Source organism: Salvelinus fontinalis, chromosome 32 (assembly GCF_029448725.1).
Source record: "Salvelinus fontinalis isolate EN_2023a chromosome 32, ASM2944872v1, whole genome shotgun sequence".
Taxonomy (NCBI): Eukaryota; Metazoa; Chordata; class Actinopteri; order Salmoniformes; family Salmonidae; genus Salvelinus; species Salvelinus fontinalis.
This window is the reverse complement of record NC_074696.1, coordinates 35438270-35461564: the sequence shown is the minus strand read 5'-3', so window position 1 is coordinate 35461564 and position 23295 is coordinate 35438270. Positions and strand designations below refer to the sequence as shown.

At 43.3% G+C, this 23295-nt stretch overlaps 1 protein-coding gene, 1 long non-coding RNA gene and 1 other non-coding gene across 4 annotated transcripts in view; 2 read left to right on the top strand and 1 right to left on the bottom strand.

The window, feature by feature from the left end:
• LOC129831173 (uncharacterized) overlaps positions 1–3039 on the bottom strand; it is a 33188-nt gene extending 30149 nt beyond the window's left edge. For both annotated transcript variants that reach the window (XR_008755680.1, XR_008755681.1), the window contains exons 1-2: positions 2951–3039; positions 2116–2211 (exon numbers count right to left, since the gene is read on the bottom strand). This is a non-coding gene — a long non-coding RNA (uncharacterized LOC129831173). The remainder of the gene's footprint in view (positions 1–2115; positions 2212–2950) is intronic.
• A 5794-nt stretch (positions 3040–8833) lies between these two features.
• On the top strand, positions 8834–8909 carry trnaa-ugc (transfer RNA alanine (anticodon UGC)). Its single transcript has one exon. It is a non-coding gene; the product is annotated as a tRNA-Ala (tRNA).
• Positions 8910–21707: 12798 nt separating this feature from the next.
• On the top strand, positions 21708–23026 carry LOC129830561 (cocaine- and amphetamine-regulated transcript protein-like). The gene is made up of 3 exons (XM_055893132.1): positions 21708–22027; positions 22395–22484; positions 22731–23026. The coding sequence occupies exons 1-3, from the start codon at positions 21881–21883 to the stop codon at positions 22836–22838; spliced, it is 345 nt and encodes a 114-aa protein (XP_055749107.1). The 5' UTR covers positions 21708–21880; the 3' UTR covers positions 22839–23026.
• The last annotated feature ends 269 nt before the right edge of the window (positions 23027–23295 follow it).

The window sequence follows — 23295 nt, the reverse complement described above, 5'->3', positions numbered from 1 at the left end:
GAGGCATATAGCTGTATCTATACACCGATAGCTTGGGACTCCTCTTGACTTTAGACCACTTTTTAGGTCTGAAAATATCTGATAAACTATGCATTTTGAGTGTGCCATCTCTTTGAGCTATGTTGACGCTAGCTGTGTGCCAGACAGCACATGGAAAATAAAACATTGTGGGTCAGCTTTCCCCTCATCTTTGACCTTGATTTTCGTCAGAAGTTTTTTATTTGTTGTTTTTTTGGACCCAATCTACTATTGTCTCACTGTGTTGACGTAACCTTCTGTTTCTACTCCATCCCTACAGGCCAAACTGTATATTATGACTACGGTGACACAACACAGACACCGGACTATGACTACAACGCCACCTTTGAATACATCTTTTTCAGTATGTTAAAACACCTCAACTTTTGATTTGTTTTGACTGATGTTTTTATCCCCCTGTTTGTACAAAATCATTTCATCTGCTTCATTGTTTGTTTAATTCTTTGAACTAAGCACTGGAAAGTACCTCACAAATGTGTTGTTCACTAGGCAACGCTAGTACTGAGGACCTGGACAAGTTTCTAAGAGCAAGTGAAGAGGAGTTTTATGAGGGAGAAGATATGGGGGAAGAGGAAGACACAACCTTCCTGACCACTATGTCGACCACAGACAGCAGCATAGCGAAGGTATCCCATCATGTTGCTGCAGTCGTTTGTGTCTGATAAGGCTCCCTTTTGTCTCCCAAACACTGTAACCTGTTCTTCTCAAACGGTCTATTGTGTATAAAGTTCACCTTTGAGGAATATATCTTTTAAGATGGAGGCTTAAACCAAAACCACATACCTCTGCCCTGAGAACGCTGTGTAACGCTGACCTTCTGTTCCAAGCTTGCGGAAGTTTACTTGTGTTTTGCGTGGGTGTGTGGATTAGCCAGAAACAAACCAACACTGGAGAGATGTAAGACAGATGGGTTCATTTGGACAATAAATGTACTAGGAATCAGAGCAATTTTGGAGCCACTTCTCCTGCTGCTACTTCCACTACAGTTGTAAGTGTTTTCAGTTATTTTAAAATAGACAGCACATCTAAATTTAATTCTTAACTGACAGCAAGAACAAACTGACACTTTTGTTAAGTTAGCCTAGTATTTAAAAATTAGTGGATAGCTTTACCAAAACGGTAACAGTACTTGATTATTACACATACTTTCTCTGGAAAAGACAATTCAACTTAATGATGACAACTGATACACACTGCTTTGAGAGAGCTTATTTTAAAAGTACAAATTCAGCACATTTCAGTGGCTTAGTCAATATCTCAACAGGTGGATCCTATTATCAATACGGGTCTGTCTGAAAGCCCCAGCTGCTTTTTATCTCAAACTCAAGTCCAGGAGACCATCATCAACAAACACGTTAGGATTTGTCCAAAACTTCCCAACCATGAGTGTAAACTCTAGGAGGGTTTAGTCTTCACCAGTTAAACAAACACTAATCATTGGAATTCATGTTTAGATAGAAGCTCTCCCTTGTCTGTGTAACAATAGAGTGCTGGATGGCCATGTGGAGTATCGTAGTGGGAGGGGGCTTCAAACTCACTTGCTCAAGATTCCTTCAGATCCTTTCCAGGAAATGTCAAGGAGTATATATAACACTGAGGTTAAGTAACAATGCTACACCATATCTTTAGCTGGTGCGTGTTAAGTTATTTGAACATTGCACATTCATATAGAGTTAATGCTGAAGATGCAGACCATACAATATACAGAATAGATATAGTATATATAGTAATGTATTATGCATACACATATACAGTACATGCTAACACATTCACATAACTGTCAATGTTCGAAGGCAGCTGTAATTATTGCCTTCTAGCCAGACAAAAGCATACAGTATTTATATGACAGACTTGAACCATTCATCTCTCCCACAAGAAATGCCATTGAATCTTTCAGTTTAACAATATTTGGGATGTCCATGGCAGTGGTGGACATTGGTGGCAGTGATCGAGTCTTACTCAGTTCTCGTCTGGTCACCTTGCCACAGTTTATAACTTCTCTGGTTATCTTTCATTTTATCCTGTGGAGGACGGTTGTTATTTTATTTTATTTTATTACGGTTGAGAAGGACTTACCTTGCTGTTGTGTATTGGTTTGTACAGGGCTCCAGGACAGCTCCTCCATGTTTGCTGCTTGCCCTGGGCTTGACCGTGCACCAGCTGGGCCAACTCCTATGAGAGGTACCACTGACATTATAGGACGCACACATACACACACTCAGGAGGTGGGTCACACACGCGTTAAAAAACACGTACTGAATACACACTTGAAACACATTCATGCATAATAATGCATACTACAGATTTAAGTGGGATACTTTAGAACATATATTAAGCAGAAGCTGAATATACTCTTCCAATAATTGTGTACTACACTTCCAATAATGACACAATGTCTTGTGGTGTGTAGATGTAGTGATATTTAGATACAGTAGGTGGCGCTTTGTGCACACTAAATGATGTGGTGAATATGGCTGATTGCTACAGAGCTATTTGCAGCCTATGTGTAGATTATGAGGTGAACACACCATTAGTATAAAAAATATATACCTCTACCTCTACATACCCTGAGTATATAAAACACACCTGCTCTTGACATAGACTGACCAGGTGAAAGCTATGATCACTTATTGATGTCACACTACAATAAGTGTAGATGAAAGGGAGGAGACAGGTTAAAGAAGGATTTTTAAGTCTTGAGACGATTGAGACGTGTGTATGTGTGCAACTCAATATTAGGAAGATATTCCTAATGTTTGGCATACTCAGTGTATGTGTATTACATTGTGTGTAGTGTGATGAGTTTATTATTATTTGGTTGAAAACATGACAAGTTTTTCTCAAACATTTCAGATATCCATGGGTCTAAGCATGAAGGGAAGCGCAAGAAAGAACGGGGCTCAACACTCACCGGCAGTGACTCTTGGTGGACTCCTGTGAACTCAAACTTTATTATGCAAAGAACCCCTTCCGTCTTTGACTGCTCCCCCGTAGAACCTGAAGCCCAAACCAGGGACTCAAACCACTGCTCCCCCGTAGGACCTGAAGCCCAAACCAGGGACTCAAACCACTGCTCCCCCGTAGGACCTGAAGCCCAAACCAGGGACTCAAACCACTGCTCCCCCGTAGGACCTGAAGCCCAAACCAGGGACTCAAACCACTGCTCCCCCGTAGGACCTGAAGCCCAAACCAGGGACTCAAACCACTGCTCCCCCGTAGGACCTGAAGCCCAAACCAGGGACTCAAACCACTGCTCCCCCGTAGGACCTGAAGCCCAAACCAGGGACTCAAACCACTGCTCCCCTGTAGGACCTGAAGCCCAAACCAGGGACTCAAACCACTGCTCCCATTGGACATGATGTCACTACAACATCACCCATAGTATTCTATTGTCCATTGGGGTGGTCAATCTTATTCCTCTTCTGTTTTGGAACAACTTTGATTCATGTGGATTTCTATTGAGAAAAAGTGTAATTCTGTCAATGAAAAGCTCCGAAAAAACTGGTCTGAAAATATTGTGAACCTGTCGATACCAATAGCACAAATATATCCGATGTTCATTCCAAGCTCCGTTACTTCCTGTGTGTCGCATTTACCCTGGTTCGTCTCTGTTTACGTCATACACAAACACGGCTCAGCATCCTTCTAGTCTAAGCCATGCTGTTTATTGATTTTGAGCAAATACACAGGCACTTTCCTTAGAAAACGGCACTTCTGCATCACCAGTCACCTCCTCGTAAGGGCAGGTAACCCTCTGCAGCATACAAGTATTTACCATGTGTTTGATACCATTTTATAAGTGTTTTATAAATATTTTATAGACGGTGTATAAATTAACTCTACAGAGGGGATCATACCGACTACTCAGATGCACACAAGGTTAATCTTGTCAACTGATGAATGTTATTGTCAGTGTAGTGTATGCATTTATACATATTGCTTATGTTTCATAATAAATAATTGAAATACATTTGTTCTCCTTTTTAATGATTATTTGTATGATGAACCTTTACATTTTCATTATATAATGCTTTTCTGTCTGCGTAAAAGATTCAACTCAATGAAATTACACAAAGATATTTGGAAAATGCATTAAAAGAGGATCCATATTAAAGGGTTCTTTGAAAGAACTTATAGGGGTTCCCCCACAGTTTCAATTTGAAGAACCCTTAAAGGATACTCCAGGAACCTTTAATTTTTAGAGTGTACATTGAATACTCCACCTGGTTTTATGTATTCAAGGAAAGCATTTGTGAACTTTCTTGTAATTTGTGTATTTCTCAACTGATACCTTCTGCACTCTTGAACTTCAGCACCTTGGCATGCTTGTGCATTCCACTCATGATAACTTAAGTGAAGAAAAGTGGAAAATAGTTGTTTACATTGACTTGAACATTGTTCTTTATGAATATCAGGTTGTGCAAGAGTGTGCAATCGTGGAACATTTTTGTTCCTTCAGGTCAATGATTGCTTCATTACTCGTCCACCAAACTATTGCGCCATAAATGATGTCTGCGAGGGAGGGAGACTTGGACAGGCGTTGCGGAGGAGAACGATGTCTGAAGAAGAGCGCACAGGACCGATGATCGGCTTAACACAGTCAGTGGCCGAGCAATTGTCTGCCAAAAGTACTTTCATACTGACATGAATGAAAAGTCAGACTGCAGTTTCAAATAAAAGGGGTTCTTCAAATTGAAACTGTGAGGGAACCCCTATAAGTTCTTTGAAGAACCCTTTTTAATGGATCCTCAGATAACCTTTTGAAGAACCTTTTGGGGTTAATTTTTGAACTACCTCCCCCGCACCTATTATTAATAATACGCATAACAATAACACAATATTTTAGTTGTCAGTGTTCATTATGATTTCAGTTGCAAAGCAAAATAAAATTTCCAAATATGAGGCAAACTCCCAGCAGAGCCCCAAGTCTAATGTGTATATCCTCTGGCATGTTGATGTTAATGTGTTGAGGTTCTCCGTATCCACAGCCAGAATGATTTAGCAGTGCATGGTGATTGAACAGGTTTCCTGTTATATTCATCAGAGGTGTAGGGAGGGTGAAGTCTGTGAATCATTTTTTTATTTATTATACAGAAGTTTAATTAAGCATGCACACGACAGTATTCATACCTTGGATTTTGTGGTAAGAGGCTATGGGATATTCATTGAAGAGGTAAGGGAGGAGGATGGTACATGTGATCTGCATAACATACCAATACTAATTGACATACCTTTGTATGCCTCCTCGTCTGTGTACGTGCAGACACAGACACAAAAGGGAGCAGATCAGTCATTTGCATCCAATACAGCTAGCCTTCAACATATTCTTACAGCGACAGATTCTTACCTCTGTGTCAATTGATATCCATTGAATTGTGTCCATTTTCTGCTTTACAAATATTTGCACAAATATGAAAAGATAGATGGTATCATCATAAAACAATATCAATTTGGATCATATAAGGGACAAACCTTACCTTAAATTGAGATCTTTACATTTTTCAGTTAAGTGCCTGCACCTGCTGTCCTTTTAAATTCAAATCCAAATGTTTCAGTTAGGCAGTTAGGTCCCCACCAACTAAGGAGGTTCCTCCGAAGAACTCCACCTCCTATGGGGTTCTCGGACAAACCTTTTGGGGGCAATTTTCAGTGCCAAGAACCATAAGGTTCTTCAAAGAACTCTTAGGACCTTAGAAGAACCCTTGTTGAACCCCTAATTTTTTAGAGCGTCGAGAGACAAGAGCTGAAATAACAGACATTGGCGGCTTAGAAAATGACCTCGATTCATGCAACAAAGATCAATTCTAATCATTTCCCTAGCTTGGCATTTGAATCTTAACTTTGCATGCCGCATGTTGTCGGAACTGAGCTTTCAAGCCATGGGAACACACTGTGATACTGTGCTATGAGGAAATGACTAATCTTATGAATGTGTAGCAGTCTCACACTGACACAAGGTTCTGCCCATATTATTCATTGTGGAATGAAGTTGCCATCTAACTAGGCCTCAATTTAATTATATTATACACTAACAGCCACCTCAAGGGCACACATTGACAATTCAGAATTCAGGAACACGCTATTTGTGGGGCAGTATTTCCAAGACAAAGACCTAAATGTGGTTGCATCTCATGTTTTCAGGGCATGTTCGACAAGAAGTCTACAACTCTGGTCAGTCAACGTGACCAAATTTGTCAAACTGAAGGAGTTGTTGAAATCATCTCTTTACCTGATGGTAGGTTGTACATGTAAACAACCACTTAAAACCCTCTGGTCAAAACACTATGGCGCACCAACATGCTGCCAGAACAACGCCTATCTTCCTATATATTACTGTACATGTATCTAGTTGCTGCCACTTCAGTACGATCACATAATTAACAAACAAAACAAATGAGATTGAAAATGTCACGCTGCTTCGGAATACTGCGTCTGCTACTTTCATTTGTGAGTCAGTGAGATAATTATGATGCGCACACGGGCTGGAGAGCGGCGTCAGTGTCGATAGGTCCGCACGGAGAGAGAAAATAGGTGTCAGAAGCCATTTAAAAACAAATACATGGTAAGGTCAGTAGAGATGTACCTGACCGGCTCGTTGATGAGGAGGAGAGATAAGACGAGTCTGAACCGGTTATTAATCTGCTCTTTTCAGCTGGACTTCTCTGAAATCTGAACAGTGTGATAAAGCATCTCTGTGCATTGTATAAATAACTCATGTAAGCTCTATTGTGTCCTTCATAAGGGGCTACAGCAAGTCCCCATTAAGAAGGAAACCAAGCAAGACCTCTGGGTTTACAGATACATTTATTGCAGAGATGCCAACCCAAACTGAATTGTTGGGCAGAACACTGGACCCATTTACATTACATTTACATTTAAGTCATTTAGCAGACGCTCTTATCCAGAGCGACTTACAAATTGGAACGTTCATACATATTCATCCTGGTCACCCCGTGGGAATTGAACCCTGGTCCCCCCGTGGGAATTGAACCCTGGTCCCCCCGTGGGAAATGAACCCACAACCCTGGCGTTGCAAGCGCCATGCTCTACCAACTGAGCCACACGGGACCACAAATGAAGTGGTGGTTTTCATTGTTTCCCATTACATTGAGCCAAACTTTATCTCAAGTCTCTAATATTAAATATTTGGTTATCTCATCTGCGGTCTCCAATCCCACTTCTGACACCAATGTAACAAGGGGCTAGTCTTGAAACCAGCATTCTCATGAATTTCCTGTTTGAGAAACAATAGTGTAACATCATCTTTTGGTCCTTTTGAATTAATGAATGTATTCCCTAGAACAATTGAGCTGGTACTAAAAAATGTATTTAAAAATAACTGGCACAGAGCTGGGTGTTCTTTGGAGATCAACGGTAGATGGTCCATCTGTTTTCGCTTATGATAGAGAGGCTAGACCACAACAAGATGTGTAGAACCATCCATTTTATTTTCACACATGCCAATAATGCTGTAGTCAATCTACTTTCAGTAGATGACCTCCCAAGAGATACAAAAACATTTTTTCCACCATGTTCTGTATCTTCAGCTTTCTCACACACAAACATTGGAAAAGGTAACATGGCATGGCAGGGCATAAATTAACATTTGTGGCATACAAATGCCATGGCATTCAAACTGCCATACTGGACCAGATAATGTCATGTCCTGTATATTCCTACATTTCCATGACATTTATAGAACGCATCTATACTCTGAACACAATTACTTAAGTTACTATCATTAGCTACTGGGTGAAAATATGAATACTCTCAGCTAAAACAAGGAAGGGCCAGTTGGGAGGGCCAGAGATGGGCCAAAGATGAGCCAGAGATGGGCCAGAGATGGGCCAGAGATGGAGATAGCCCTCCGATATCCCTTTGACTCTATTCACAGCTCCCAGACCAAAATCATTCCTCAGGCAAGTTTTGGCCAGACAAAACAATACCTAGGGTTTACAATAACAGGAGGACTGTGGACAAGGTTAGTAGAATAATCAATGCTGCCCGCTTCACTCTTCTAAAAGCATAAACTGAACCACTGTCATTAGAGTAAGCAACAGTATTGTCTGCATAATGAGTACAATGGTTGTTTTGAACTATTTCCCAATGTTGTCAATTCGTAATAATCAAGGACCTAGAATTGATCCCTGTGGCACACCTAAGTGAATGGCGTAAAATGTTTGACTCGTGGCCACTTGCTGCTACACTGATTTCAATCAATGTTGTTAGATGATAATGTGTTGTTAAATCTGTTGTTAAATGATAATAAATGCCACCTACCAAGCACCAAGCACACATACATATAGCCCTGGTTACTACCTCAGGAGGCTAAAGAAGTTTGTCTTAACACCTAAAACCCTCACAAACCTTTACAGTTGCACAATTGAGAGCATCCTGTCAGGCTGTATCACCGCCTGGTACGGCAACTGCACCGCCCACAACCGCAAAGCTCTCCAGAGGGTGGTGCGGTCTGCCCAACGCATCACCGGGGGCAAACTTCCCGCCCTCCTGAACACCTACAGCACCCGATGTCACAGGAAGGCCAAAAAGATAATCAGGGACATCAACCACCTGAGCCACTGCCTGTTCACCCCGCTATCATCCAGAAGGTGAGGTCAGTACAGGTGCATCAAAGCTGGGACCGAGAGACTGAAAAACAGCTTCTGTCTCAAGGCCATCAGACTGCTAAACAGCCATCACCAGCACATCAGAGGCGGCCTATAGACATAGATTAGGAATCACTGGCCACTTTTAGAAATGGATCACTAGCCACTTTAATAATGTTTCTTATCTAGGCCCCGTGTGGCTCAGTTGGTAGAGCATGGCGCTTGCAACGCCAGGGTTGTGGGTTCAATTCCCACGGGGGGCCAGTACAAAAAAAAAAAAAAAAAAAAAAAGTATGAATGTATGTACTTGTAAGTCGCTCTGGATAAGAGCGTCTGCTAAATGACTTAAATGTAAATATAAATGTAAATCTAGCATTACTCATCTCATATGTATAAACCTCACTCTATACTATGCCACTGTATCTTAGTCCAATGCTGCTCTGACAAAGATGTATTCATATTCCTAATCCATTCCTTACTTAGATGTACGTGTATTTTTGGTATATGTTGTGAAACTGTTAGATATTACTTGTTAGATATTACTGCACTGTTGGAGCTAGAAGCACAAGCATTTCGCTACACCCACAATAGCATCTGCTAAACACATGTATGTGACCAATACAATTTGATTTGATTTGACAATAGACCATCATAAGATTGAGAGGAGTGATACCATCACATGCCCTTGAATTCCACACCCCAAATGGACATGTATAGTGTCTTGCGAAAGTATTCACCCCCTTGGAATTTTTCTTATTTTGTTGCCTTGCAACCTGGAATTAAAATAGATTTTTGGGGGGGTTTGTATCATTTGATTTACACAACATGCCTACCACTTTGAAGATGCAAAATATTTTTTATTGTGAAACAAACAAGAAATAAAACGAAAAAACGAAAAACTTGAGCATGCATAACTATTCACCCTCCCGAAATCAATACTTTGTAGAGCCACCTTTTGCAGCAATTACAGCTGGAAGTCTCTTGGGGGTATGTCTCTATAAGCTTGGCACATCTAGCCACTGGGATTTTTGCCCATTCTTCAATGCAAAACTGCTCCAGCTCCTTCAAGTTGGATGGGTTCCGCTGGTGTACAGCAATCTTTAAGTCATACCACAGATTCTCAATTGGATTGAGGTCTGGGCTTTGACTAGGCCATTCCAAGACATTCAAATGTTTCCCCTTAAACCACTCGAGTGTTGCTTTAGCAGTATGCTTAGGGTCATTGTCCTGCTGGAAGGTGAACCTCCGTCCCAGTCTCAAATCTCTGGAAGACTGAAACAGGTATCCCTCAAGAATTTCCTTGTATTTAGCACCATCCATCATTCCTTCAATTCTGACCAGTTTCCCAGTCCCTGCCGATGGAAAACATCCCCACAGCATGATGCTGTCACCACCATTCTTCACTGTGGGGATGAGGCTCTCTGGGTGATGAGGGGTGTTGGGTTTGCGCCAGAAATATTGTTTTTCTTGATGGCCAAAAAGCTCAATTTTTGTCTCATCTGACCAGAGTACCTTCTTCCATATGTTTGGGGAGTCTCCAACATGCCTTTTGGTGAACACCAAACGTGTTTGCTTATTTTTTTCTTTAAGCAAAGCCACTCTTCCGTAAAGCCCAGCTCTGTGGAGTGTACGGCCTAAAATGGTCCTATGGACAGATATTCCAATCTTCGCTGTGGAGCTTTGCAGCTCCTTCAGGGTTATCTTTCCTCTCTTTGTTCCCTCTCTGATTAATGCCCTCCTTGCCTGGTCTGTGAATTTTGGTGGGCGGCCCTCTCTTGGCAGGTTTGTTGTGGTGCCATATTCTTTCCATTTTTTAATAACGGCTTAAATGGTGCTCCGTGGGATGTTCAAAGTTTCTGATATTTTTTTATAACCCAACCCTGTCTATTCTTCTCCACAACTTTGTCCCTGACCTGTTTGGAGAGCTCCTTGGTCTTCAAGGTGCCGCTTGTTTGGTGGTGCCCCTTGCTTAGTGGTGTTGCAGTCTCTGGGGCCTTTCAGAACCAGTGTATGTATACTGAGATCATGTGACTCTTAGATTGCACACAGGTGGACTTTATTTAACTAATTATGTCACTTCTTGTAACGGTGCTCGTCCTCTTCATCTGAGGAGGAGTAGGAAATATCGGACCAATGTGCAGCGTGGTACGTATCCATAATAACGTTTAATGAGAATGAATACAAAATACAAAAAGAACAAGAGAATCAAAATGAAAACCGAAACAGTCCCGAATGGTGCAAACACTGAAAAGGAAAACAACTACCCACAACCCATAATGGGAAAACAGGCTACCTAAGTATGATTCTCAATCAGAGACAACGATCGACACCTGCCTCTGATTGAGAACCATACTAGGCTAAACACATAGAAATATAATGTACAGAACAAAACATAGAAAAACAACATAGAATGCCCACCCCAACTCACGCCCTGACCAAACTAAAATGAAAACATAAAACAGGAACTAAAGTCAGAACGTGACACTTCTGAAGGTAATTGGTTGCACCAGATCTTATTTAGGGCTTCATAGCGAAGGGGGTGAATACATATGCACGCATCACTTTTCCATTTTTTTGTCCAATTTGGACTATTTTGTGTATGTCCATTACATGAAATCCAAATAAAAATGTATTTAAATTAAAGGTTGTAATGCAACAAAATAGGAAAAACGCCAAGGGGGATGAAAACTTTTGCAAGGCACTGTAGATGTGGCTTATCAGATCAAACAGTTCTCCTTTGAAATCGCACATTTTCTTTGATAACAAATACCACTTGATACACATTTCATTAGCTACTGTTAGATTGGAGTACTGTATGCATGGAGGTCTGAATTAAGGATACATATACTGAGACATGATTGTGCCAGCTTTCAGCAGCTTGGGAATATTTCAACTTGAATCCCCAACGGCTACACGTGAAAGTGTGGTGATGTGCAGACTAATTGGCTAGGGTAATTCAGAAGTGATGTGTAGTAAATCTCATTACAAGTCCTTGGTGGACTATTGCAGACCTGTTGAGTCAGTGAGTCCTTCATAAAGCCCGCTCTAGAGTGCAACTCCCTCCTACGTGAGAGGTCCTTGGGGAGGCCTCGCAGGATGCCGGTGACGCACTACCTATACATATTTCAAAGTGTTTATTCATCTGGGAGTGTGTTTCACAAGGTTATTGGGATAATCAGGTGCAGAGTTGAAAAATGACCTAACATCTTGTTGACGGGGACATGGCAGACCCCACACCTCTGAATAATGCAGGGCTGTCTGTCAAAGGCTCCCACTCACAACTGCACACACAGTCATGTAAACAATCAAAACCGACCCATATATGTTGTCAAGTTTGAATTTATATTATGGCCTTGGTGTACTATCTAGTGTCTGCTCTTTACTTAAATGATTCTCTCAATGATCTTTGCATGCAAAACATTTCGCTAATATCTTCCAAATACTTCAGTCAATTGCTTTGTGGTATGTTTTTTCCAGTATCGCATTTTGGCAGGACTGCAACACTGAAACTGAGTAGTTCATTTGTAACACGGACACTTAACAGTTTTTGGTCACTCCAATAAAGAGAGAGAGAGTGAGTCATCAGGGTGTGTTGGCTCATTGACAATTCCAAGCCATACAATAATCAAGAAAAGTGTGGAGGAGTGATCATTCTCTATTCCCTGTTTGAGAGGAGGCACTGCAGGGTAAAGGCCAAATGTCCATTCCTATAGCGCTAGTAAGAATGGACAAATCATTTACCTGGGAATCAGATGTGAAGTATTAGAAACTGGTCTGAACTGGCCAGCAAAGCCCTGTCCATTCCATATTCAAGAGAGGGAGAGATGGAGAGGGTATTTGTGATCGAGTGAGGTCAGGATGAACTCCCATTCTCAGTCTCCTTCATAATCGCCAAGGTGTAAATGACATGTCAAGGAACATTTTCTTACCTCAGTTCTGTATTACTGATGCCCTGAATTCTTCCCGCAGTGTGAGACTAATCCTAGTGACAGAGAGAGTTGTCTGTATCACAACCAAACACACAGGTAATCATTCTCTGCAACATCATTGCCATTGTAAATCAGAACAGCGGTTATGCATCATGGAGAATGGATGAAAAGTAGGGATTTAATTGCTTTCTTGGCATTGATGGCTCATTAACACTATCACCACCCACTTCCACACCACTTGTCTGCTGAAATGAAAGAGATCAATTGGGGATGGGGCCTAGCCTAGCTGAGTTGTGATCAGTTCACGTGTACAAACCACAGCATTAGATCTCTACGTCAGACTGGGAACACACTGGTTGAATCAACATTGTTTCAACGTAATTTGTCAACGTATTGTGACGTGGAATCAATGTGGAAAAGACATTGGATTTGAAAAAAAGTAACCAGTACTGTTTTTATCTAATTTCAACCAGCGTTGTAAACATTGAAATTAGGGTAAAACTTAAACTTAAATTAATTGGCTTAGCCTGACTAACAGGTTGTTACATCAATCTAATTTCCATATAATCATCAGAACTATGAATATGTAGAAATTGCACAGAAAATTCCACATAGAACCGTAAAAATAAAAATAAATCCTATAATCAATTGGGTTGTTGAAATGATGTTGAATTTCAGATTTGATTAGACATATGTTATTTGACCTTACATCAATGTTTTTAATAAAATGGTTTGTTTGAATCAACGTCATTGTTTCAAAGTCATGCTATAAGCCTCAGCTACAAAAATGTGAATAATTCAGTGGATGTTTTGTGGCCGTCTATGGACCGGGCGTCAGTTAAACTTCAGTATAGAAGCAAAACCTTAGGAGCAGTGGAAACCATGCTTCTAGACCGGAACCCTGGAACCTTGGTCCACACCCTGCCTCAAGCCTAACCCTAATCTTGGCATAACCCTAACCCTTTTGATGAACCCTGGCTCAACCCTTACCCTAACTTCTCGTAGGGCTCCCCGACATCCAAATTCCCAATTTAACCCCGAATTACCACATCAATCCAAGAACCATTGTGACGAGGCCAATCGGTTCACTCTGGAATCACTGAATCATTTCATTACTTACACTTTTACTTGACCTGTCAATTAGTCAACAATGGATAGCAGCAGCCTTAAGGTGGCCAACTGTGAAAGTCCACGTCACTTGCACAACGTTTCAAGCGTGTGCCTTTCCTTGATAATTGCATATCACCTGTTGCCACTTTCCCAATGGACTTCCATCATGGCTCAACACTGCAGTCCAGTTTCCACCTTCACACATCTGTGGCTGGGGAGTGTCAGGAAAGTATGAACTTAATTACGCCCTGGTAATGGAGAGGGATCCTTGAGCTAGACCTTCTGCTGTGGATTATAATGAGACGACAGTGATGACAGCTGTCGAACATGTATCTATCAACTGTGATATTCCTAAAACGTTTGATTCTGTATTTGACTAAGTTCAACATGACACAGAAATACTTTCCCCAACTGTTTCATACTTAGCGCAATGTTCCAGAAAGCTTGTGCTTGTGTGATGCTTCAGTTACGTTTTCTAGCAATCAGTGGGACCATATAATGTTTGCACCTGTTGTGCAATCCTCATGAACCAAGAAGGGATAATATGCTACTTTTGATACAGACTCGAAGGCGAACAGTGAGGACAAGTCTGTAGATGTGTTTACAATTTATAGGTCTAATATAAGATGGACCCACGTGATGCGCGCCATAGAAGCCTGAGGCTCCTTGTACTTTGAGTTCCACAAAGCGCAAGCTGCATTCTAACTCATCAAAGCCATAATGCGAAGAGAGGCCAGTGCATGCATGGTCCCATTTAACGCTCCTCAGGGGTCTAATCCCAACGCGCTTTACTAAATCTGAGAAACGCACAACTTGCCCTCATTCTCTGAAACAAGCTGTGCACCTGACACCGGCGCTCTTCCTTCGAGATTTGCTTTGAGGAAACGTTTATTATTTTTTCAAATTGATTGTAGGAATGTTGTTTACGGACCAGAAATTGCTCAGATATTGTCTAGGCCTAGGATATATCTGTTGGACACCATAAAGTAATTTGACATTTATGGTGGACCTATTCTCTAACCGTAGCCTTGATTGCCCATAAACACTAGCAGATAATTATTGGATTCAATCACACTAGAATAACATTAAAGAAAGAGAGAAAATTCCACAGAGAGGCAATAATTCAAGCCTTAACGCCTAGAGTGATGTCATCATCTATCAAGGGAGCCATGCATGAAGTATCCCAGCAAATGACATATGTGAGAGTGTCACTTGCTTTTGTGATTTAAGCACTGTTGGCAGAGCCAGTCACACAACATTGAGAAACATCCACAAACCCCGCATGTGCATTTAGGCCTAAATATTGAAGAATAATATGGCATTTAATTTAATCATGTCAGTTAAGCCTATTGTAAAGATTGCTATTGGTCACAGGTGTAGGTCACTTTTTACTGACAATGAGATTATCAGTAATCTCATATTAGACTATATTACACAATCTCGTCCTATTCGTGATGGTATAAGAAGGCAATTTATTTCCAAGTGTGCACAAGTTAATTAACATAATTCATCTAACCTGTTGCAAATTGATATGCGTTTCTACTAGGCATATTGCAGTTTCCTTCATTCGGGCTGTTGCCTATTGAAGAAATGAGAACACCATAAATCATAAAGCATTATTCAGAATGTTGACTTCTCTTATCTGATGTAGCACCGTAGCGATATGGTAATATGACAACTTTCAACCTGGACTCAGGGCTAGACGCAACATAGTAAATGTAAATCTGTCTCCCTCCATTTAGTATTATGTTAAGTTTTGTATGGTATGAATTCATTTGTGGATGTCCATCATCAATTTCGTATGATATGTTACGAATTACAATTCGTATGATACAGTATATTTACAAATTGCGATTCATATAATATTTAATATAATACATATAATATATTACAAATTCCAATTTGTTGTGGCTACAGTTAGCTAGGTGGCTAGCGTTAGCTAGGCTTGGCATTAGGATTTATAGTTTAAGGTTAGGGGTTAAGGTTACTGTTAAGGTTAGGAGTTAGGGGTTAGGGGAAGGGCTAGCTAACATGCTAAATAGTTAAAAAGTAGTAAGTAGTTGCAAAGTTGCTAATGAGCTAAAATGGTCTGTGATGTGATTCGAACACGCAACCTTTGGGTTACTAGACGTTCGTGTTATATGCCCGTCCATCTTTCCAGACAAACCTCCCTCTTTTTGTTTTTAGCTAAAATAGCCTTCTGTCTTATGTAACCATAACAAAGTAACATATACTAATTTGAGTGGCAGAAATTTACATGTACTATGTTACATCTAGTCTTTGAGGCCAGGCTGCAACTTTGGAGGCACGATATAAACCTGGTGGTCATATATAGATAGGCTCATAGTAGGGGTGCTGCAGCAACCCCTGAAATATCGTAATAAAAAAAAATAATACACTCCTGTTTGAAAGTTTGGAGTCACTTAGAAATGTCCTTGTTTTTGAAAGAACATTTTAAAAATGTGTCTATTAAAATGACATCAAATTGATCAGAAAGACAGTGTAGACATTGTTAATGTTGTAAACGACTATTGTAGCTGGAAATACCAGATGTTTTATGTAATATCTACATAGGCAAACAGAGGCCCATTATCAGCAACCATCACTCCTGTGTTCCAATGGCACGTTGTGTTAGCTATTTCAAGTTGATAATTTTAAAAAGGCTAATTGATCATTAGAAAACCCTTTTGCAATTATGTTAGCACAGCTGAAAACTGTTGTTCTGATTAAATAAGCAATAAAACTGTCCTTCTTTAGACTAGTTGAGTATCTGGAACATCAGCATTTGTCGGTTTGATTACAGGCTCAAAATAGCCAGAAACAAATAACTTTCTTGTGAAACTCGTCAGTCTATTCTTGTTCTGAGAAATGAAGGCTATTCCATGCGAGCAATTGCCAAGAAACTGATGATCTCATACAACGCTGTCTACTACTCCCTTCACAGATGTAACGCTCTAGGTGTCGGGGTGTTTGTGAAATCAGACGCAGGAACAGCAGAGCTTCAATACGGTGAGTTTAATTCCCAACCGGCAAACCAAAATGTCCAACACGGACTTACTGGGTGTCATAAACACCTGTCTTCAAACACGGAGACAAAACCAGTACATAATACAGGAACCACTCCCGAAATCCAAAGTAACAGACGAACAATCCCGCACAAAGAAGCAGACAGGCTGGCTGACTAATAAAGCCACCCTAATTGCCAATTCCCTCAAACCAGGTGATACAAATAAACACATACGGAGGGGGAGGAAAAAGAGTCAGTAGTAGCTAGTAGGCCGGTGACGACGACTGCCGAGCGCCACCCGAACGGGAAGGAGAGCCTGCCTCGGTTGAAGTCGTGACAGTACCCCCCCTCTGACGCGCGGCTCCCGCAGCGCGCCGACACCGGCCTCGAGGTCGACCCGGAGGAAGAGGCGCAGGGCGCTCCGGATGGAGGCGATGGAAATCCTTTACCATAGATGGATCCAACATGTCCTCCACCGGTACCCAGCACCTCTCCTCTGGACCGTACCCCTCCCAGTCCACGAGGTACTGCAGGCCCCTCACCCGGCGTCTTGAGTCCAGAATGGCCCGTATCGTGTACGCCGGGGACCCCTCGATGTCCAGAGGGGGAGGAGGGACCTCCGGTACCTCACAGTCCTGCAGGGGACCAGCTACCACCGGCCTGAGGAGAGACACATGAAACGAGGGGTTAATACGATAATAGGAAGGGAGTTTTAATCGATAAAACACCTAGATTATTCTCCACCGAATCAGGCGGTCCCGAACACTAAGCGGTACGTACTTACGGCCCGCCGGACACTGAGGAGGCGCGGATTCCGTCCGTAGCGCCCGCTCGATGTCCGAGTCCACCTCCCATACCACTGGCGCGATCAGCCTCGAGGCGGGGATGATGGGAGTGGGTTCAGTGGTCCTATCCTCCGTGTCGTAAAGGCGGGACAGTGCGTCTGCCTTTACGTTTTTGGAACCGGGTCTATAGGACAACGTAAACCGAAACCGGGTAAAAAACATGGCCCACCTTGCCTGACGTGGGTTCAGTCTCCGAGCTGCCCGAATATACTCCAGATTCTGGTGGTCGGTCCAGATGAGAAAAGGGTGCTTAGCCCCCTCAAGCCAGTGTCTCCACACCTTCAGAGCCCTGACCACCGCTAACAACTCCCGATCCCCCACATCATAGTTACGCTCCGCTGCACTGAGCTTACTAGAGAAGAAAGCGCAGGGGCGGAGTTTTGGTGGCGTACCCGAGCGCTGTGATAGCACGGCACCCACCCCAGCCTCGGACGCGTCCACCTCCACTATGAATGCTAAAGAGGGATCCGGATGCGCCAACACGGGAGCATCCGTGAACAGAGCCTTCAACCTGTTGAAAGCGCCGTCCGCCGGCGCTGACCACCGCAACCTCACCGGACCCCCCCTCAGCAGTGAGGTAATGGGAGCCGCTACCTGGCCAAAACCCCGGATAAATCTCCGGTAGTAGTTGGCAAAACCCAAAAACCGCTGCACCTCTTTTACCGTGGTCGGAGTCGGCCAATTACGCACGGCCTTTATGCGGTCACTCTCCACCACCACCCCCGAGGTGGAAATGCGATAACCCAGGAAGGAGACGGCTTGTTTGGAAAACACACACTTCTCAGCCTTGACGTATAAGTCATGCTCCAGCAGTCTGCCAAGCACTTTGCGCACCAGAGATACATGTGCGGCGTGAGTAGTTGAGTAGATCAGAATGTCATCGATATACACAACTACCCCCTGCCAGTGCAGGTCCCTGAGAATGTCGTCTACAAAGGATTGGAACACGGCTGGAGCATTCTTCAACCCATACGGCATGACGCAGTACTCATAGTGGCCCGATGTGGTACTAAATGCGGTTTTCCACTCGTCTCCTTTCCGAATACGCACCAGACTGTACGCGCTCCTGAGGTCCAGTTTTGTAAAGAACTGCGCTCCGTGAAATGATTCCACCGCCAAGCAATGAGAGGTAGTGGGTAACTAAACCCCACCGTGATGGCATTTAGACCTCTATAATCAATACACGGACGCAAACCTCCCTCCTTTTTCTTCACAAAAAAGAAACTCGAGGAGACGGGTGAGATGGAGGGCCGAATGTACCCCTGTCCCAGAGATTCCGTGACATATGTCTCCATAGCCAACGTCTCCTCTTGGGACAAAGGGTACACGTGACTCTTAGGAAGCGCAGCGTTAACCTGGAGATCTATCGCACAATCCCTACCCGGTCGATGTGGTGGTAATTTCGTCGCTTTCTTTTTACAGAAAGCGATTGCCAAATCGGCATACTCGGGGGGAATGCGCACCGTGGAACCCTGGTCTGACCTCTCCACTGACGTGGCATCAATGGAAACTCCCAGACACCTTCCAGAACACTCCTCTGACCACCCCTGGAGAACCCCCTGTCTCCACGAAATATTGGGATTGTGCCGGGCCAACCAGGGAATACCCAGCACCACTGGAAACGCAGGCGAATCAATAATGTATAGACTGATACGTTCCCTATGATTCCCCTGCGTCACCATGTCCAGGGGAACTGTGGCCTCCCTGACCACCCCTGACCCTAATGGCCGGCTATCTAGGGAGTGAACGGGAAAGGGAGAATCTATCGGCACAAGCGGAACGCCCAACTTAAGGGCGAGTCCACGATCCATAAAGTTCCCAGCTGCATCTGAATCGACTAGTGCCCTATGCTGGGAAGAGGGGAAAAAATAAAGGAAAAAAATTGAGACAAACATGTGACCAACAGGGGGTTCTGAGTGAGTTTGGTGCTGACTCACCTGGGGTGATCGAGAAGCGTTCCGCCTGACATCTCGACTCCCAGACAGACCCCCCCAGCACCGATCGACCGTGTGTCCTCTCCGACCACAGCTGGTATAGGGGGAGCCTCCTCCTCCGGTACCCCTAGGCGCGGCCCCTCCCAACTCCATCGGGATGGGAGCCGGGACGCTGGGTGGTGGAACGCACAGGACCCTCTCCGAACGCCCACGGGCAGCCAGCAGATTATCCAGTCGGATGGACATGTCAATAAGCTCATCAAGAGAAAGCGCGATGTCCCGACACGCTAGCTCCCTGCGGACGTCCTCCCGGAGACTACACCGGTAGTGGTCAATAAGGGCCCTGTCGTTCCACCCTGATCCCGCGGCCAAGGTCCGGAACTCCAGCGCGAAATCCTGTGCGCTCCTCTTCTCCTGCCTGAGATGAAATAGTCTCTCACCCGCCGCTCGGCCGTCTGTGGGGTGGTCAAACACGGCACGAAAACGACGGGTAAACTCCGGGTAGTGCTCCTTCGCGGAGTCCGGGCCATTCCAGACTGCGTTGGCCCACTCCAGAGCACGACCCGTTAGGCAGGAGACGAGGACACTCACCCTCTCCGCTCCCGAGGGAGTGGGGCGAACAGTGGCCAGGTATAGCTCCAGTTGGAGTAAAAACCCCTGACAACCTGCCGCTGTTCCATCATAATCCCTCGGGAGCGTAAGACGGAGCGCGCTGGAGCCGGGGGATGGAGAGTCCTGGGGAGAGGGAGTCGAAGGTGGAGAGAGGAGCCCACTCCTCTCCCATCGCTCCATTCTCTCCATCATTTGGTCCATGGCGGATCCGATCCGATGGAGGACGGTGGTGTGGTGGAGAACCCGTTCCTCCATCGATGGGAGAGGGTTAGCTGCTGCTCCTCCTGACTCCATTTGTATGGTGCGGGATTCTGTAACGCTCTAGCTGTCGGGGTGTTTGTGAAATCAGACGCAGGAACAGCAGAGCTTCAATACGGTGAGTTTAATTCCCAACCGGCAAACCAAAATGTCCAACACGGACTTACTGGGTGTCATAAACACCTGTCTTCAAACACGGAGACAAAACCAGTACATAATACAGGAACCACTCCCGAAATCCAAAGTAACAGACGAACAATCCCGCACAAAGAAGCAGACAGGCTGGCTGACTAATAAAGCCACCCTAATTGCCAATTCCCTCAAACCAGGTGATACAAATAAACACATACGGAGGGGGAGGAAAAAGAGTCAGTAGTAGCTAGTAGGCCTGTGACGACGACCGCCGAGCGCCACCCGAACGGGAAGGAGAGCCTGCCTCGGTTGAAGTCGTGACAACAGAACAGCGCAAATTGGCTCTAACCAGAATAGAAAGAGGAGTGGGAGGCCCCGGTGCACAACTGAGCAAGAAGACAAGTACATTAGTGTCTAGTTTGAGAAACAGACGCTTCACAAGTCCTCAACTGGCAGCTTCATTAAATAGTACCAGCAAAACACCAGTCTCAACGTCAACAGTGAAGATTCCGGGATGATGGCATTCTAGGCAGAGTTTCTCTGTCCAGTGTCTGTGTTCTTTTGCCCACCTTAATCTTTTCTTTTATTGGCCAGTCTGAGATATGTATTTTTCTTTGTAACTGCCAATAGTGCCAATAGTGTTCAAAGCTGTCATCAAGGCAAAGGTTGGCAACTTTGAAGAATCTAAAATGTTAAATATATTTTAATTTGTTTAAAACTTTTTTGGTTACTACATGATTCCATATGTTTTATTTCATAGTTTTAATGTCTTCACTATTATTCTACAATGTAGAAAATAGTATAAATAAAGAAAACCCCTTGAATGAGTAGGTGCCTCCAAGCTTTTGACTGGTACTGTATATCAAGTATTATTAGATTAAGTGTTTTGTACATATAATTATCAGACTTAAGTTACAAATGCTGGTAAACACTCAAATACATTAAGTTAAAAAATCATAAAAAGTAGTCCACTGTGCCTGCTGTTCTTACTTGCATCCCTTCCCCCACCCTGAAAAATCACAGCACCCCCAAATTACATCCCACGACTATGGATCGGCTCGTAAAGTTTCACCCTGGTGGTTGAATTCCTTGGAGTGGTGGGAATGTTTAATATCATTGACCGAGATACCCATCTCACCCAATCCGTGCAAAACACGGTCTGAGGAGACCAAGGTGATGACGTTCGAGCGAAATGGGAGCAGCACCGGGCTGGTTCTATATAAATAGAGAAAGTTTCCAAGCAACAACAGAAGCAAGTGCAGCACCCATGAGCAGAAGAGTGAGGACCTGAACTGCAAAATAGAGAGGGAGAAAATAATACCAAAGTCACGGATAGTTGCCAAGAGAACTTTGCTGAAGTACGACTTGTTTCTCATCCTCTCAGTTCAAGCGGAAGATTTTCAGCACCATGGACAGCATCAGGGTCCGCGCAGTTTTCTACCTGGGCGTCTGTCTGTCTGTCTTCAGTGTTGATTGCCAGGAGCAGATGTCACCCGATAACAGACTCTCTTCACAAGAGGAACAATTTCAACTGGGATATGTCAGCAGAAATTTGGTGTGTCAAATTTACTCATTTACTTATTTTTCTGTCCTTTTTGAGGATTTTAGGATAAAACTGTTTGTTTCGACTCAAACCAATCCAGAACTTGTTCAAGCATTTATTTATGTTGTACCATCAACTGATGTGTAACTATTATGTGATGGAGATTGAGGATAGTCTACTTTTACCTTATGTGTTCAAATTTGCTATGTAAGATATATATTATGTACATTATACATTTGCGCCCATTCTTGCCCAATGTCAAGTAGCCGATTATATCGTTCCGCCTTCAAGCTAATGTCGAGAAATAGATGCCATGCAATATTTATTTGGGTTGATAGTGAAGATGGTTCTAAATATCTTTATTGGTGACTTTGTTCAGGCTGATGCGCTCGAGGGGCTTCTGGAAGGCGGGCAGCAAGACAACATGATAGGTCTATCAGTGGAGAAGAGGGCAAGTCTCATTCCACGGGTAAGTCAAGAATAACCTAAGTTTTTTTACATCTACCTTACATATCTCAGTTCCAAAACGCACCTAACGCAAAACTGAATGAGCGCAAAAGGTTGTACGAGAGTCATATATTTGGAGAGCCAGCAGAGCCTACGGTGCTGTCGGGAAGTTGTCTGTTACATTGAAGGTGCTTTCATTTGGGAACAGAAATGTGCAAGTAGGACCAAACGAATTTTGCTAACACTCTCTCTCCTCTCATATTTACAGTGTGATGTTGGAGAGCGGTGCGCCATGAAGCACGGGCCGCGCATCGGAAGGCTTTGTGACTGTCTGCGGGGCACCGCTTGCAACACATTCTTCCTGCGTTGTTACTGACCCGGGTCACAGACCTATCCCCTCAGGCGCACAACATTTCCCGAGACCCAGGCTTGTGATACGCCCATGCACCTATACCGTTACCAATGTAAATGTCAGTCTGCATGTATGACTGTCTTGAATTCCTTTGTCTTCTGGAAGTATAAACAAATGTATTTATTTTCGTTTAATAAAACATCTTCATAAAGCTCCATGTATCCTCTTGCATTGTAGACTAGCCCTTTTTGATGTGTCATTCAATCAAAAGTTCACTTCTTATTTCCTATTGCATTTGTAGCCCTACAGCTGCAATTAAATCAGTTTATTTAGGTTATACTCCAAATGTGTTGCTTATAATGACATTGAAATTCGAAAAATGAGATGAAGTTGCACACATCAGAAATGCTATATCTAAAAATGACGTTTTCATTAAAACACGTTGTCTGAATTTTTCTCACATTTTAGTTCATTGATAAAA

Excerpts from the sequence above, each read along its gene's own strand:
- LOC129830561 (XM_055893132.1), top strand. The coding sequence starts at position 21,881 with ATGGACAGCATCAGGGTCCGCGCAGTTTTCTACCTGGGCGTCTGTCTG. Across the intron at positions 22,028-22,394 it reads GATATGTCAGCAGAAATTTG|GCTGATGCGCTCGAGGGGCT; the intron begins GTGTGTCAAATT and ends GACTTTGTTCAG. Across the intron at positions 22,485-22,730 it reads GGGCAAGTCTCATTCCACGG|TGTGATGTTGGAGAGCGGTG; the intron begins GTAAGTCAAGAA and ends TCATATTTACAG.